At 37.7% G+C, this 17,450-nt stretch overlaps 1 protein-coding gene across 2 annotated transcripts; it reads right to left on the reverse strand.

Moving 5' to 3' along the window:
* Window positions 1-4,803: 4,803 nt before the first annotated feature.
* LOC106918359 (deoxynucleoside triphosphate triphosphohydrolase SAMHD1-like) lies at window positions 4,804-15,726 on the reverse strand. Of its 2 annotated transcripts, none has more exons than XM_088007305.1 (16): window positions 15,373-15,725; window positions 15,183-15,249; window positions 14,965-15,037; window positions 14,610-14,770; window positions 13,612-13,727; window positions 13,097-13,167; window positions 12,089-12,247; window positions 10,330-10,430; window positions 10,116-10,224; window positions 9,938-10,029; window positions 9,727-9,842; window positions 8,398-8,537; window positions 7,989-8,084; window positions 6,902-7,006; window positions 6,520-6,657; window positions 4,804-5,655 (listed from the first exon to the last, which is right to left on the reverse strand). In XM_088007305.1, exons 1-16 carry the CDS (start codon window positions 15,557-15,559, stop codon window positions 5,503-5,505), a joined length of 1,884 nt encoding a protein of 627 aa, XP_087863431.1. In that variant the 5' UTR covers window positions 15,560-15,725; the 3' UTR covers window positions 4,804-5,502. The 2 variants fall into 2 exon arrangements, with proteins under 2 accessions (XP_087863431.1, XP_087863432.1); XM_088007306.1 differs by lacking the exon at window positions 4,804-5,655 and adding an exon at window positions 5,944-6,011 and having other exon boundaries at window positions 15,373-15,726.
* Window positions 15,727-17,450: the final 1,724 nt, after the last annotated feature.

A 17,450-nucleotide genomic window follows, 5' to 3' on the forward strand; every position in this document is an offset into this window, starting at 1 on the left:
TTTCTCTGCGGGGTTTAGCATAAGTTATGTAAAACAATCAGACAAAACAACTTGTGTCTTTCATCTTTAGCTTCAGATGACTTCATAGTATCCTCTCAATTTAAACAATTGTGAAACAGGAGCAGCTGATTAACATTGGAAAAGCTGAAATAATACCATAGCTTAAGCCAGAAATCCCGAGAAAATTATGTTTGTGACTTGATAATGCTAAATACTGAGTTTGAATTGAGAATGGAACATTTCTAAGTGATAACGCTGGTTAAAATTAAGAGAAACACACAAAAAAGTTGTGCTGTTACAAAACATAACAGGGATTTTTCAGAGCATTTCTAAACTTTTGAATCACATTGTTGGAATCATAATCCAGAAGTGGGAAGAACATAATCTCATATTAATCTGGTTACAACCAGGTGCCTGTTGTCCAGTTTCTCAAAGAGAAGCCAAATAAATAATCAAATGAATGGGCTCTTTGCACCCCAGCTTCCGCATTCGGGGAAAAACGGCTTGATTGTTTCCGATCCAATAAAAATATCATTTTACACTAGGGCTTGGCCAAGGTTTGTACATCGATCCGAAGCCCCAACAAGTAAGCTGGAGAAAGGTTTTAGATGTTTGCCTCGTTATACATTCAGTGATACGAAGGTGAGTTTTACTTAAACTTTGTGGCCAACATTAACCTTAGCTTATGCTAGTAGGCAATATTCTCGGACATTGTTCTTGTAAAAATGTGCTATTTAAGTATCTAAACATTCTAACAGACGTTTTTACCTAATTTTCAAATATATTATGTGTGTTTATTGTCGTTAGTGTCACAGACTAATGGGGAGGTTACGGTTCGGGCTTTTTACTTACGAAGCCTGACGGAGCTCAACAAGCCTCATAGCTTAACAGTAGCGCAGCTCTGGTGTCAGAGATCTGGTTCCGCTGTTCAGGTTAAAAGTTGCTGCTTTTAGAAAATATGACCGTGTCTTTTAAGGTCTCCGTGTTATTTCGTTTTATTACTTTTGCATGTTTCTTGTTAAGAGCTCAGATAGGACGGTGTTTACAGCAGTGTGTACAGGTGGATCAGTTGCTCGGCTGTATGGCTCTGGTCTGCTCACTCGTTCCCATAAACTCTTTCAGGCTGATACAGAAGTGATTCCATGGAAATAACTCAGGGAGGCTCCTTTATTTACCATCCGTATCCCCGGTATTTTTAGGCTGATACGGAGTGAAGTGAAGGCTGCAAACTTTGTGTTGTGCAGCGTTAGCTTTAACTGGTAGTGGCAAATATTTACAAGCCACCATCTTCTTAATTCAGGATTGCTTGGAAATTAATGAAAACTTAAAAGCCCATTATATTAGGAAGACAACAATATTCATAGTATTGCGTTTTTTGCATCTGAAATATGACTTAGCTACCAGTCATGGTAACTCAAAGCGGAAACAAGTGAGCCGCATTAGCTCCTGGAGATGTGACGTCAATGCCGTAGGTGCAAAGAGCCCATTGTCCAAGAACCAGGAAACACAAGAAAACAGTAAACAATCCATTCAACAACAATGGCCTCTATCCACATGCACTGTGTATTACTACTGAAGAAAAGGCGTTTTGGAGCTGGTTTAGTTTTCTGCAGAGAATTTGGAGAAGCCAGTGAAAGAATGGAAGAATAACATTCTGTTTATTGACAGCAAACATGAAGTCTCTGAATGTCACTGCAAACACCAACTTTAGATTAAGAATAACAGGATCTCAAAAAAACATCATGCCAAAAATTATATTTGTAGGTGGGAAAATCATGGTTTGATTTACTATGAAGTATCGTTTTCAATTTCATTCCAATTTCATCTATAATTTTATTTGTGAAATTATGAGCTCTGACTCTTTGTATTTGTGAATTACTTGGATTACATCTGTTGTGAGTTTTATTTCTTTTGCCCCATTAAAAAATAGTTAAAAAACATTGATATGTTCAATACTCAGTTGCTAACTTTATTTGTTTGGCAGTAAATCTACAAACATCGATCATTCATACAACTTTGAAAAAATGTGTTTGCCTTTTTATTTGAATTGCTCTCTTGCCTCTAAAATATAATAGTGTCTGAAGTACAAGCATATGCAGTATCAAACTATGGACAACACCTTGTTTCAATAATCCAGACCAACAATGGAAACCTTGATAAAAATGAAAAATATCTGAACACACCCGTGATATAGTACAACAGCTGATGCTTCTTTGTTGTTTTTGATCATCTGAAACGAAACAAACTCATGCCAAGAAGGAAACAGGTTCATCACATCATTGACTTTTGCAGCCATTTAAATCCAGATCAACTTGATCTCATTAAGTGGACAATGGATTCCTGTAGTAAAGGAACTTGGCACAAAGACTTATTTACTCATCACTGCCAGAAACTGTGATTTGGAAAGGTTTCATTTAAAATGGTTGTATCTACCTCTCTATACTTTGAATGAATTTCACTCTATAGCTGCAGATTAATTGGATCTATTTATCATGTAAAGTGAATGATCCCACCAGTTTCAATTCTTGAAGAGGAAAGATCATAACATAGGCACAACACAGATCGTTTCATGTTAATTGAAAGAGCAGCTTAAAATGCCCAGCATGTTGGGCTGAAGTCAAACAGTGTGATGGTGATACTGGCATGAGCATAATATAGATTTCTTTGCAGCTTGTGACTCTTGGTGGAATCAGTCACCAAGAATTCACCTGTCACTGTGTTGTTTTTAACATGAGTTATGTAAAAGAATCAGACAAAACAACTTGTGTCTTTCATCTTTAGCTTCAGATGACTTTATGGTATCCTCTGAATTTAAACAATTATGAAACAGGATGACTTCTGAACAACTTATTTCAACAGAATTTTTTCAAACCTTCACCAGGGTTACATTCAAAAACCACAGCAACCAACATTGAGATTTTTTCTCTTTTTCAAACTTTCATTCCTGCCTTTTCAGAGAAAAATTGCTTTTCTGGACAACTGTTCCTGCTTGTTTGGATACTGTGCAGTTGGACTGATTTTGGGCAAAATTTTTCATCTTTTTACTATTTTTGTTATGATGCGTAACCATAGCAACAGGGTGATTTACAACAGGGAGCAGCTGATTAACATTGGAAAAGCTGAAATAATACCATAGCTTAAGCCAGGAATCCCAAGAAAATTATGTTTGTGACTTGATATGCTAAATACTGAGTTTGAATTGAGAATGGGACATTTCTATAAATAAGATAAAAAGTGATAACGCTGGTTAAAATTAAGAGAAACACACAAAAAAGTTGTGCTGTTACAAAACATAACAGCGATTTTTCAGAGCATTTCTAAACTTTTGAATCACATCGTTGGAATCATAATCCAGAAGTGGGAAGAACATAATCTCATATTAATCTGGTTACAACCAGGTGCCTGTTGTCCAGTTTTTCAAAGAGAAGCCAAATAAATAATCAAATGAATTGTCCAAGAACCAGGAAACACAAGAAAACAATCACCAATCAACTCAACAACAATGGCCTCTATGTACATGCACTGTGTATGACTACTGAAGAAAAGGCGTTTTGGAGCTGGTTTAGTTTTCTGCAGGAATTTGGAGAAGCCAGTGAAAGAATGGAAGAATAACATTCTGTTTATTGACGGCAAACATGAAGTCTCTGAATGTCACTGCAAACACCAACTTTAGATTAAGAATAATAGGATCTCAAAAAAACATCATGCCAAAAATTATATTTGTAGGTGGGAAAATCATGGTTTGATTTACTATGAAGTATCGTTTTCAATTTCATTCCAATTTCATCTATAATTTTGTGAAATGAGCTCTGACTCTTCGTATTTGTGAATTACTTGGATTACATCTGTTGTGAGTTTTATTTCTTTTGCCCCATTAAAAAATAGTTAAACATTGATATGTTCAATACTCAGTTGCTAACTTTATTTGTTTGGCAGTAAATCTACAAACATCGATCATTCATACAACTTTGAAAAAATGTGTTTATCTTTTTATTTGAATTGCTCCCTTGCCTCTAAAATATAATAGTGTCTGAAGTACAAGCATATGCAGTATCAAACTATGGACAACACATTGTTTCAATAATCCAGGCCAACAATGGAAACCTTGATAAGAATGAAAAATATCTGAACACACCTGTTACTGAACATGATATAGTACAATAGCTGATGCTTCTTTGTTGTTTTTGATCAACTGTAACAAAACAAACTCATGCCAAGAAGGAAACAGGTTCATCACATCATTGACTTTTGCAGCCATTTAAATCCAGATCAACTTGATCTCATTAAGTGGACAATGGATTCCTGTAGTAAAGGAACTTGGCACAAAGACTTATTTACTCATCACTGCCAGAAACTGCGATTTGGAAAGGTTTCATTTAAAATGGTTGTATCTACCTCTCCATACTTTGAATGAATTTCACTCTGTAGCTGCATATTAATTGGATCTATTCATCATGTAAAGTGAATTATGATCCCACCAGTTTCAATTCTTGAAGAGGAAAGATCATAACATAGACACAACACAGATCGTTTCATGTTAATTGAAAGAGCAGTTTAAAATGCCCAGCATGTTGGGCTGAAGTCAAACAGTGTGATGGTGATACTGGCATGAACATAATATAGATTTCTTTGTAGCCATGATTGTGACTCTTGGTGGAATCAGTCACCAAGCATTCACCTGTCACTCTGTCGTTTTTAGCATTAGTTATGTAAAACAATCAGACAAAACAACTTGTGTCTTTGTCTTTAGCTTCAGATGACTTTATGGCATCCTTTCAATTAAAACAATTGTGAATCACAGGATGACTTCTGAACAGTTTATTTCAACAGATTTTTTTCAAAACTTTACCAGGGTTACATTCAGAAACCACAGCAACCAACATTATCAGATTTTTTTAAACACAGTCAAGCAAAGATCTGATAAGGCCACAACATGATTAGGTAGAATGTAAAAACTCACACCTTTCCATCAGACCTGCAAGGCAAAGAGGAGGAGCAAGCAGAGAAATTTTCTGGAGAAACAATAAATAAAGGTGTATCAAAAAATTCAACCAAAACACAACCCTAAATGAAATAAATAAAGGGAATTTCTCCCTCATCTCAAGTAATAAAAAATAAAATGTAAAAACACTTTAAATGTGCAGTTCTTTAAATGTAGCAGACCATGACAGTAGTTATTAAAGGCTGAGTAAAATTTGATGAAGATACTGTGTTGAAAATTATAAAAGTCCTTTAAACTGCCTAATGAATATTTAATAAACAAAAGCAATTAAAAGAAACAAATAAATATGTATATTGCTAAATGTAACCTCATTTTTCTGAAACAAAACCTTGTCTAGGACCGTTTCACTAAATCTTTCTCTTCTAATTTCTGTTTTATAAAAAAAAAAAAAGCCATTTGCTAGGCTCCTCAACGAACTCGACTTGTATAAAAATATACTTATGTAAAACTCATCTTTGTTTACTTCTCATGTGAAACAAGAGGCACCTGTCTCTCTCCATTCACTGAAAGTTAAGCTGAGTCTTAGCTTTCTTGACTCCATTCATGTGAACGTTTGTTTCCTTGGAGCTGCAGCCATCACTGTCCTCGCCTTCGTTGTTGGTGCACCAGCTGGGTTTCAGAGGAGTCAGCTCAGGTGCTATGACATCTCCATCCTACAGGTAAAAAACAAATGTTTCTTAAGAGATTTGCAAGAATGCAGAGTCACCAGAATTAAAGCAGTACCAGTAAAAGGTTGTGTAGTTTTACCTTTATTAAATTAAATGCAGATGTGACCTATTTTTACTATAACACCCATCTATATCACCATTAGACACTGGTGTATTTCTCCAGTTTTGCACGTATCCATTCATCCATCCATATTTATATACATGTATTTGAGAGCGCAGTTGCAAAAAAATGGGATAAATCTGCCAGAACACTTTGTTTGAGCTTTCAGTGTGTGAAGTTTTCTTGCAGTGCAAACATGGCGCGTGGGTTATCAGCGCTGAACAAACACGCAAAACAGTATCTGATGGGGAAATGCAAATCAACATAACAGAGGATCATATAGAGTTTGTTCCATTTCCAAAAACCAAACTGAGCCTGGAAAATTGATAAATGGCATGAGCAGATGATTGTATAACTACATGTTCATCTTTAAGAGGGTTTTTGTCGTCATTACATTGTATGATTAATGACTAAATCAAAGAGTAATATCCTAAGTTGTGTCAACAACAAATGTGAGTTGTGTTCATTAGTTTATTTTTACAGTTTCTTTCTAGAAAGTTACTAAAAAAAGCAACATTTTAGGTATGTGGTGAAAATATTCATAAACAGTCTGACATAATGCATATTAAGGTTTATTTATTACTTTGAACTAATAGGCCTCTGAGACTACACAGACATATTGGGTAGTGTTCTGTTAATGCAGAGTCTTAGAAAAGGAGATAAATCTGTTTTTTAATGTTATGACATAGACAACATTAAAATGTTAAATATCTGACCAACTGTTTATCCCATGCAGTCTGCAGAAATACCTGAGGCTTTGAGAAGTTCCTGTCCATGCACCACTGAACAAAGTGCTTCTTGGCGGCCTCCAGGGTTCTCTCATCTGTCTTCTTACAGTACACCCTGACCAGCTGTTCAGCAAAGTGCTCTGGGAGAAGTTTAGATACCTACAAGGAATGACGGCACCACATGAATCTTTAGTAATAAATTCAAAACAGAAGCAGAGAAAAATTTTAGACATTTATGTCAAAGGTGTCAAACTGCTGTTTTTGGGGAGAAATAACTTTCAGATTGATTCCTGGTCCAACACGGCTAAATCAAACAGCTAATCTGATTAGCAAGCAAATAGGTTCTACAGAGGCCTGATAATGAAAGAGGAACAGCGGATTTGGTTTTACATTAAATTCTTACCTGGTTTTTATTGATTTTTATGGCTTTTGTTGGGTCATCCTTGCAGTAAAAACGAACGTTATTGATGGGGTTCTTTTCCTTCATCCCATAGTCCATCATGATAACCTACAAGAAAAGACAATATTTCACCAAATAAAACACAGACAAAAAACCTCAATCGTTTCCCAAAAAACATTACCGTATTTTTCACACTATAAGGCGCACCGGATTATAAGGCACACCTTCAATGAATGGCCTATTTTAAAACTTTATTCATATATAAGGCGCACCGTATTATAAGGCGCATAGAATAGACGATACAGTTAGGGTTGCCACCCGTCCCTTATTGAACTTAAAGGACACGATTTGTTCCGTACTCTACAAATGTGAATGTGTAATAATAGAAAAGTGTTACCCAACTACATTATATAGTAGGCTGCCTCAGTCATTGTTTTACTCACGGTGTTGGTGTTGCGATATTGCGCCCAACTGCTTTCTGAGAAACACAGACCAACCGACACGCTGCCGCCGCAGTCTCTGTCTCTCTTCCCCCACCCCCTTCCCGGCTTTAAATGTATAGGGGCTGGTTCCTTGGTAACCCTAGTCGAAGCACCCCGATGAATGTCAAAAGCCACTTTGTTGACATAAAGAATGTCAACAAAACAGTCCCACTCCGGTCGGCGAGGAGAGTTTTCCGCGACTGGGCCGGGCCGTGGCCGGACGATGGTCACCCTTCTTCGTTCGCGCACAGCATGTTCTTGGAGAACGTGGTGCTAAATGACCTGCAGACGACCCGATTATCAGGTTGGTAGATAGATAGGTCAGTCAAACTTTATAAACAAACCAGCATTCTGACAGCTCTCCCAGCATGCACCGCATGCTTCTTCTTCTATGGGCGAAAATGAAGTCGGCAGCTGCTTACCGTAGTTGCTACACCTGTTGTGGTTCAATATTGGTCCATATATAAGGCGCACCGGATTATAAGACGCACTGTCGGCTTTTGAGGAAATTGAAGGTTTTTAGGTGTGCCTTATAGTGCGGAAAATACGGTAACTCCTGAAGTTTTGCAGAAAGGTTACAAAGAGATATTTTTTTTTATAAAACTCACGGTGACAACAAAGTCCTCTGGCTGAAGATCAACATCATGAGAGCCACTGTGGGGGATGGACTGAGCCAAATCTGCCTCCCAGCTGTGAATATTTTCCTTAAGGTAAGAAAATAATTGGTAAAGTGAGCAGCAGACATCTCCGTCTGAGCAACATTAACATGAAACACAAAAACTACTGCAGTAAATCTGAGTTTTTATAAATTATTTCTCACCACAAAGGCCTTATTTTAATTGAATCCAAAATTTGGGATGAACATTTACATTTCTGCTGATTTTAGTTTATTTTCCAGTTTCCAGAATGTAACTTAATGCAGCCTGACTGTGTAATTTGAAAATATACAAACAATTCAGGAATCTTAACTCTCCAATAACCTACATTTACAAAACAGTTATCCAATTACAAACAAACCTGAGTCACGGTCAAGGCTTTGTCTGGCTGGGTTTGCCCCAGACACTTGTACAGTTTCCGGCAGATGATTTTGTGCAGTATCAGCTTAGCTTCTGCAAGCTCCGGAGAGGATGAGTTCAGGATCTGTTCAAACACACCATCTACAAAACAAAGAGAGAAAGAAGAAAAAGTTATTTCAACTCAAGAAACTTGTGCAATTCATTGGAAAAGTTAACCACAAGAGAAAACTTGAAGTCAATGGTAAAAGACCATTAACTTCAAGACTGGCATACCTTTGTGTTCATGGTTTTTCTAAATTATAGTCATGGAGCATAATTTACATTTGACAAGTATTATACCATCTCTTAAGAAAAACGATGCAATGAAAGGAAAACAACTATATACTAAAAAGGTAAGTGACAAATGCATCAGGCCATATTCTGATTTCACACTTTAAAGAGTCACGTATAGGGACTTGTGATTGACAGACTGTTTATGTTACATCAACAGATCTGAGTAAGGAGTCACTATGACTGGCTGCATAGAGATGTGAAAACAGAACGAATCAGCTCTATAGAAAAAGATGCATCTTAATACACTTAAAACTCTTTAAGAATATATTTCAGGGAATCTATTAAAAAAGTGAAATAATTTTCTTTACCGATTCGCTATGCAAAATGTGACATTTCTTACAGTAAATACAAACCCAAATGGTAATTAATTGGATTGCATAAGCAATCTAAAGATTTTTTTTCTTTAGGAAATCAAACAAATCCAACAAATGGGCTGTAGCTTAGATTTTTTTCGTGTAAAGTTGCTCTAGTTGTTACACAACTGGAGAGCTGCTGTATCCCAGTTGCACAAAGGAATGAAAAAAAAATGCTTGTGTCACTTTAAATAGTGAATGCAAACTTCTGGTTTTAACTGTATGTGTACAATATCATAATCACAGGTATTGGAATAAATACTTAGTAGGATATTATATTCCAAGTGCCAAATTATGCATTCCAATACTGTATGTGGCCTGCTGGATGGGTTTTCACATCCTTCGATGGAAATGTACATTTTTTGTAGCCGAGATGTTAAAGCTCACAAACAGTAGTTGGGACACTGATGAAGGAAAATAAAGAACAGAAACATGGAAAGCATGGATTCTTCATCATCATTACATTATTCAACAACACTATTATTACTACGTTTTTATCATATTGTGCCATCTTAAAATCAACCCATGACTTATCACAATCTATGATTCATTACCTCACAGCATATGTTTCAAAGGCTCATTCAGCTTTAATTTGACAAAAAAATTACATGTAAATTTACAAATTTACAGTGTTTATTTCTGACCTGTCAGCTTTGTGTAGGCCACCATGTCATCAATGGCTGTGGACAGTGTGAAGATTTTCCCCTGAGAACCTTCAACGTGGATGTGCGGATCTGCTTTTAAAAATGCTTCTGTGATCCTGTGGATGTAGATCAAACTTATCAGGACTTCAGAAAAACTCCTGCATGGTCCAAGAAGGAAAAACCACAGCAACTGAACAGAGTAATAACTCACATTGTCTCGATGATGTTGCCCACTTTGTGCTGGTAGGCTCTTCTGTGGAGACAGTTCCTAGTGTGGAACATGTCATACAGATTCCCCACCTCCTGTTTAAAACCACATCCTGAATGTTAGTGACCGATTTTCACATTTTCTAACCTGTTAATTAAGAAATTAAAAAATACAATTACACCTTGTCTCTTGTGCAGATGTGCTTCTGCCCATCCACTTCACAGACCCTTGCAAATTTTAGGAAGCGACGATAATCAAAGTTGTTCTGGATGCCTAAATGATAACAATCCCTGAGGACAGAGAACAAAACAATGAAAACGTTATATGCAATAGGAACATAATTCACATTACATGTTGATTTAGAATTGAACTGTCGAATCCAAACAGTTCCCCACCTTGCGAAATAATCCCACTTATCCACATCAATTCCATTCCTCTTGTTGGCGACAATCTCATAAAGGAAGGATTTGTCTTTGGAACGGCCTTTGTAAGGCCACTGTGGAGAAGAAAAAAAACAAATGAGTTCATCATTGGTAAATATTGGTTTAGGAGGCCGAAACTTATGCTTTATGATTCAGGTGTGGTTATTTATAATGACATCAATCCCTCTTCAACAAACACACTTTACAATCCACATCAGTCCAAACACCTGTGGCATTACCCTTTTACTCTAAACATGTCCTGAAACTTGCCATCCAATGGATGGTGGTGGGTTTTGGTATTGCAACTAATGCCACCAGATTCTTCCATTTAAATTCAACTCAATGTTGGAGACAATATAAATAACAGATGGACATTTATCTTCATTTACATTTGTCTATGGTATTTCTGCTGTGGTACATTTACAAGGTTTCCCCAGTGTATTATAGGCCTGGGGTCCGCCATCCTTTCCTAGCGCCACTGCCAGGCTAAGCCTTTCTTGTTATTGCTTTTAGGGAAAAAAAAGAAAAAAAAGAAACTTTTTCCTTTTTTAAGCCGGATTGCAAGCGTCTTTGTTGCTCTGAGCGCTTCACTGGAGCAAATTTATTCCTAAAAGATGTTTATAGAAGATAGGTTTATAGTTTATGCATTTAAAGCCGGACCAATCACACCGCTTTCACCTCTGCGTGTTGCAGTAGCTGGATTAAGTTTACCTCACCGCGGATCCCGCACAACTCCTTTCACAAATAGGACACAGACTAACCTGTATAGATATTTACATCAACCCCCTATGATAAATTATGATTCTTTCCAGAGTTTTTGATCAAGGTAGGACTTTAAACACCACCAGCATTGATCATCTCAATAAACAAGTGTTACATTCATGTATGTGTGGTCAGTGTTAAAATATGAGCATTTATGGGGCGCCTGAAGCCCTGATGGAGCTGCTGACTTAATTTGGATTAAACAAAAGTACAAATAATTGATATTCATTTCAATTGTATATTTTGATTTGTTGTTTTTAAGACTAGTTGTGGGCTTAAGTAGTTTCACTGGCGATGTTTTCCCATTACGTATAATTACCAAGTGATCTTTTTAAATTTCCTGTCACCTTAACATCTTTTAATATAAAAAAATGGTGGACAGCCGGTGGACCGCCTCGGCACCCCGACCACCGGGCTTAGCAAGTTTTCTGGGAGAAACCCTGCATTATGTGTTGTAGTTTGGTTCTTATGTCCTGAATCGCTTCTGCTGATGTGATCACATGACTGTCACATGATTTAAAATGGTGGTGTGCAAAGCTTAACCGTTTGATAAAAGAGCTAAGAACTAGACCAAGAATTAGAAAGGTCACCTCTGTGATTTGCAACAGTGGGTGTTGCTGCAAGTTTTATTATATTAAATTAAAGACGTTTTATAATCTTACTTTAATAGCTATGTGAATTTAAAAAAGTTCTAAAACATTTTGAGAATTTAATTCGGTGGATTAATTTGGTGCTTTGCAAAGCACTCTGATGGCTTTGCAAAGGTAAAGCCATCAGGTTGCTTTACCTTTGCAATTTTGGCCCACAAAGTAAAAAGTTTGGACACCACTGGGTACAGGATTTTATAAGGCCCAAACTTAAGATTAAATAATTTTTTTAGACTTTCCAGAAACTATGAATGTTGCAATAACACAGCCAGGAATAGTGATACAGAGTGTGAGCGGTTTGGTTTCCTCAACACATTGATCACCTTCTCTCCTCGACCTGAGCTGCTCTCCGTCGGTCCTGCGATCTGCTCCTTGATAAAGTCCAGGTCCTCTGGCAGCACCAGACCGTGCTCCTCCATGACCGGTCTCAGGTGGTTGTCATCCACAAGGTAGTCAAACATTTTTAGAGAGGCAGCCTCGTGCTGCAAGATACAAAAACGTATTTAAAAAGGAACAGGTTCAACATCATAAAATCAGCAGAGCGTGAACGGACGACGACTTTCGGTTTGAACAGAAGGAGCTCAGCTGATATCACACCCAGCAGGCTGTTGCAAACTCTTCTTTTACTCACGTTTGTAAAGACTCTGTTTAGTCGTTCTCATGTCTTTATCAGTCTGGGCCGTAAAATGTGCCGTTACCTCAACAATTGACATTAACAGCTCTGTGCAGAAGCCCTGGCTGGCAGAAATGTTTACCTTCCTCAATAAAATCTTCTATAAACTTTAGATCTATAAATTCACAACCTGGTTGAATCCAGCAGACAAGATTTTCTGGCATACTTGAGTTTCTACATCTATAAAACATTTATGTTGTAGTAAACTGGCTTCCACACAGAGGTCGAAGTCTTTTTCCCCACCAAGCTAATACTTCTCAAAACCATCAAGCCATCTAGCTTTTGTGAAGAAGCTTCCCTGTGAAATGCCTAAAAAGCACAGATATAAATGGAGGTTAAGGTCTTTGTTCCTGGTTTAATGTGGTGGAAAATGTATCAGGATAATTATAATATAATGGCCATGCCTTTATTTTAATGACAAGTGAAAAATGTCAGAGTTGCATATCGACAACAGCAGTCACTTGGTTTACAGCTGAACACGTACAGTGCGACTTTTTTTTGACATCTCCTTAGTTGCCAAATTATTTGACTGTGACTCATAATTACAGCTGAAATTGGCTTCAATCAAACAGGGAACACCCTGTCTTGATTCTGGTGCACAAACGGACAAGAAAAACCAGACCATGCACCTCAAGGAGAGGGAAAAAAAAAGTCTTACCTTCCACTTAATTCCTGGACGTGCTTTGGGTATAAACATGCCATCGAACATATGTGAAAAAGGTCCATGTCCTGGAAGGAGAAGAACACAGCAATACTGGGTTTACAGGTTCTTTCAGAGAAATAATTTTCTTTTCTTTCAGAGAAAGAACCTGCAAACTAGATCTTGCTAGTTTCAGAGACAACTAACAAGATCTTAAAAGGGTGTTTGGAGCAGTGTTGAAACAGATTATCAGCAACTCCTCTTCTGTTCTTACACCCAGAAACTGAAGCCAAAGTGGGAAACGTCTGAGATGAAACCCACAAATAAGTTCAGTGTTAAGCCTAAAGAAATAATTTTGGCTAGATTAGACTGGGTTGTGCAATAAATCAAACTTTGAGCTGTACATAGCTTAGACACTCAGCTTTTATGTACACATACTGCAGTATGTGCTTATAACTACATTACTTTAAAGAAACTAATCCTTGGATGGATTGTTTGATACAACAAAGCCGTCTGCCCAGAGCAGCACTGACCGAGGTCATGGCAGAGTCCAGCGATCTGCACGCAAAGAATGTCCCTGCGAGAGATGAGGAGCTCTGGCTGCTTCTCGTTGAGAGCTTGAACAAGTCGTCCGGCCAAGTAGCCAACCCTGTAATCAGCCAAAAACACAACAAAGCGTCACGAGAGAGACACAGCGGTTTTATTACTTGACCTGCTTGATATAGCTGGTCAAGTGAAAACAAACACTTCCATTTTAAAATGCAGCACCCTGCCATTTTGTTCCACATTATAATGTGTTTTATGTGGCAGGCTAGCATTTCCACTTCACGTGCATTATAAGGTGAAAATGAAAGAACAGATGGGTCATAAATCTGTCCTTTATTGCCTCACAGTGGGGAAATTTAGGTGTCACAAGAGCAAGTTAAGGTCAAGCATGCATATTCACATTGAAGGTTTTATAAAATATATAATTTTATATACAAGTTTGTGTATTAAAAAATTATTTACAAGTACAAACTACTGGGATGTGCAAATAACTGCTGCTATAATGATTTTTTATGTTTTTATTTTTTATTTTTAGGAGCAGTTTTAGTTATGTCTTACAGCTCCTGGGAGGAGCAATCTGAAAATATTGAAAATTGCTGTTGTGAGACAGTACAACCAGTCTGAATGAGCTTTTATTTTTCTTTTCTCCAGCAGTTAGGGGAAAAAATCTCTCTAAGTGTGCAAAGCAAGGACAGCTACAAATGAAAGTGACTCACAGTGTCTGAATAGAAATGCATGCAGCAGAATTAAGATTTTATTTGTAAATGCGTTTGAAATAATTTTCTTCTCACATAGCAATAACGCACTTTTTGGTTCATCAACTACAAACCCAATAAATAAAAATAAACTAAAAGCTTGTGGTTCAACTTGACAAACCTTCCGAGGTACTGATGATAATTTTGCAAGGCACCGTGTGAACATTTCTCTCCCAAATCATTACCTAAAGTTAATTAACAGCAATTAGATGCGACATGTAGACATTTACCCAATGCTATGTTCAAAGCGGTTGTGGGAGGCTCCAGGAAAAACGTAATACGTCCCTCCAAGCTGCTTGATGTTTCGAAGTCGTTGAAACTGAGGCGTGTCGATGATCTTAATGAGAAGTGGGTGCAGCTCCACGTGGCCGTGGATGGGATCATTGAAGACCTGACAAACGGGTAGGAAAGATATATTAGAACACGATCAGTTCACGATCAGCAGCATCAAAAAGGGGTTAAAACCAAAACACAGAGGAAACTTCTTCTTCCTTTGTGCTGCCTGTGTAGATGCCCTTGGACCTACAGTCTGCTTAATGTTATCTGAACAGCCTTGACAGTCTGTCTTAGTGGGAAAATGTTTACCTTGCTGGGCTCAGCTCCAATCTGCCACAGTTTCCTGAGGCTGTGCAGAATCTGTAGACGGTCACCGAGACACCTGAAGTGAACAATCAGAAGATTTTCCTTTAAAAACGTCTTCCTGAGCTACACAGATTCAATGTAGAAGCTGAAAAGGAAGTACTGGTCACGTTTCCTTTCATCCACGATGTCATGTGGTTTTGTGGAAAGATGTAAATGCTTACTTTATGCCAATCTTTTCCAGGTCTTCATCCCTGAGGTACCTCAGTCCCACACCTGTAATCTTCTCAGCTGAATCCCATCAGAACAAAAAGCGCAATGTCAGTAAATATGTACAAACCAAACATCCACCTCACGTTTGCCTTGCTAACAAGCATTATATTTATTTGTGACCAACTAAAAGTAAAAGCGAACCTCTGAACTTATCCGTCCACTCTTCAAGTCCTTCTCTTTGCAGGTACTGGCAGGTTTCCTCGACTCCCCACCGCATGAAGCCGGAGTCCGGAGGCGAGCCTCGGACCACTGACACTCCCTTCTCCGGGGTTTTGAACTCCTCATCCGAGCTAGCAGCTGGCCCCATGGGTCGCTTTCGACTCGCCATGTCGAGCACAATAACAGGCGTTTAGCTGGTTGTCTGAATAAAGACGGGAACAAGTGAAGCCGGAAGCAGTTTCTCCACGCTGTCTGAGACGCAGCTGATTCGGCACCAAAAGCTGAGAAAGAAGGTGAAAATTACCCGGGTTTTGTCGTTTCGCCCGAGCAGCTAAGCTAGTTCAAAACACAAGCGACTTTCCGATTATTTATTTCAAAATAAAAGCCCACTTCCCCCCCTTGGATATCCACATCAGTGAAGTGACACAAAACCAAAAATAGTTACCATTATTCGTTTATTTAAATAAATGTTATAGTTAGCATGGTCAAGTTATCTTGACACAACTATTCTAACTCTACTCTCTACATAGTCGATTATACCACAATTTAATTCTCTAAGTTTTTTCTCTTTATATTATTTGTCTCACCACTTAACAGCTAACCATTTTCTGCCAATAAAGTAATGTTCTCTCTATTGTATTTGACAATGCCCTCTTTCACATAACACTCCTAGGCATGATAAGGAATAGTACAGTGATGATAAATGGCTTGAAAATCAGCCAGCCAAGTGTTATAATAGTAATTTGAAATGTTGCTTGGCCAACTACAATCCCTAGTGAGTTTGTGTACTATTATTCTTTATGAAAGAATGGTATGGGGAATTTCTGATCATGTCAATTACACACCACACCTTCAATTGTCCCACACTGCTGGAATTTTCTTGCAGTTTTACAGGACATTACCGACTGACTTTCTGTTTCTTTTCTTGAAATAATCTATTGTCTCTTTTCTGGACATTCAAGCCATTCAAGAACCAACTGATGCAACTGTATGCCTTTTCATCCCATAGATCTTAAGACTCAGAGTTTATGTTTCTACCTATGGATTTCTCTTTCTTTAGCATACAGAAATTGTGTGGCATTTCTGTTTTTAATTTTATTTCTTTTTTCTGCTTTGGCCTCTGACATCCAGCTGGTCATAAAAAATGGCATGGCATCTTGAGATGAGTTCTGCTGAAAGTTTCTTCGTGTTATAATGGAGTTGTCCTTTCCACTCCTCTCACATGCTCACTCCGGAGGAGGGATCGTTAATAACTTTTATTTACTGCGTATTCACTTGAACGACAATGGCACACCAGGCTCAGCAGACAGAATATGAACAATTGAGCTTGTGTCAAAATAAGAAGTGTAAGTTTTTACATAAAATGTATGTGTGGTTATGTGTTTTTGTGCATATTTGGTTAAAATGCATATTCTTCATTTAGTGAAGTAACTTTTACTGAAAATACAGCAGCGTTATAACAATAACATTACTCAAGTAAACATAAAAAGTATGGTGCAGTAACTAGACATCATTTCTTTAACAACAACAACAACAAAAAACTCATGCAAATGTAACTGACTAAATCCAACTATTACCCACCTCTGGTTTATTTTTTGTAGATTGCTGTTGAAGCACTGAAAAGCATTACGATGAAAATTTAGTGAAGTGTTATTTAAAAGAAAAATCTTTCCTTGGAGGCTTGTTTTTATTTTAATTTGGAAGTTGAACACTTCACTTCCGGTGTGACATGAGCAACCTCTTGACTGGTTATTTTGACGTATCTCAATTGACACAGCGGGGCGGGGGAAAGTGTGTGGGTGAATAAATGTAGCATTAGGAAATGTAACGATAGTAAGTCGCATCAATAATTTTTAGTCTCCTCTGATTCCATAAAAAACAAACAACAAAAAATAGGAACATTTATGCATCCAGCGCTGTATTGTTGGTAGGGTATCAACAACAATGTGTGTGAAGAACAAAGAAATGAATGCATACGTACTATGCATGACTTTAATGCAACGATCAAGAAGCACAGCCAACCATTTTGCGTTTTGTTTGCAAAGTGAGACTTTGGGGAG

The sequence above is a fragment of the Poecilia mexicana genome, unplaced genomic scaffold (genome assembly GCF_051168715.1).
Source record: "Poecilia mexicana isolate PSO_F unplaced genomic scaffold, ASM5116871v1 scaffold_7, whole genome shotgun sequence".
NCBI classification, from domain to species: domain Eukaryota; kingdom Metazoa; phylum Chordata; class Actinopteri; order Cyprinodontiformes; family Poeciliidae; genus Poecilia; species Poecilia mexicana.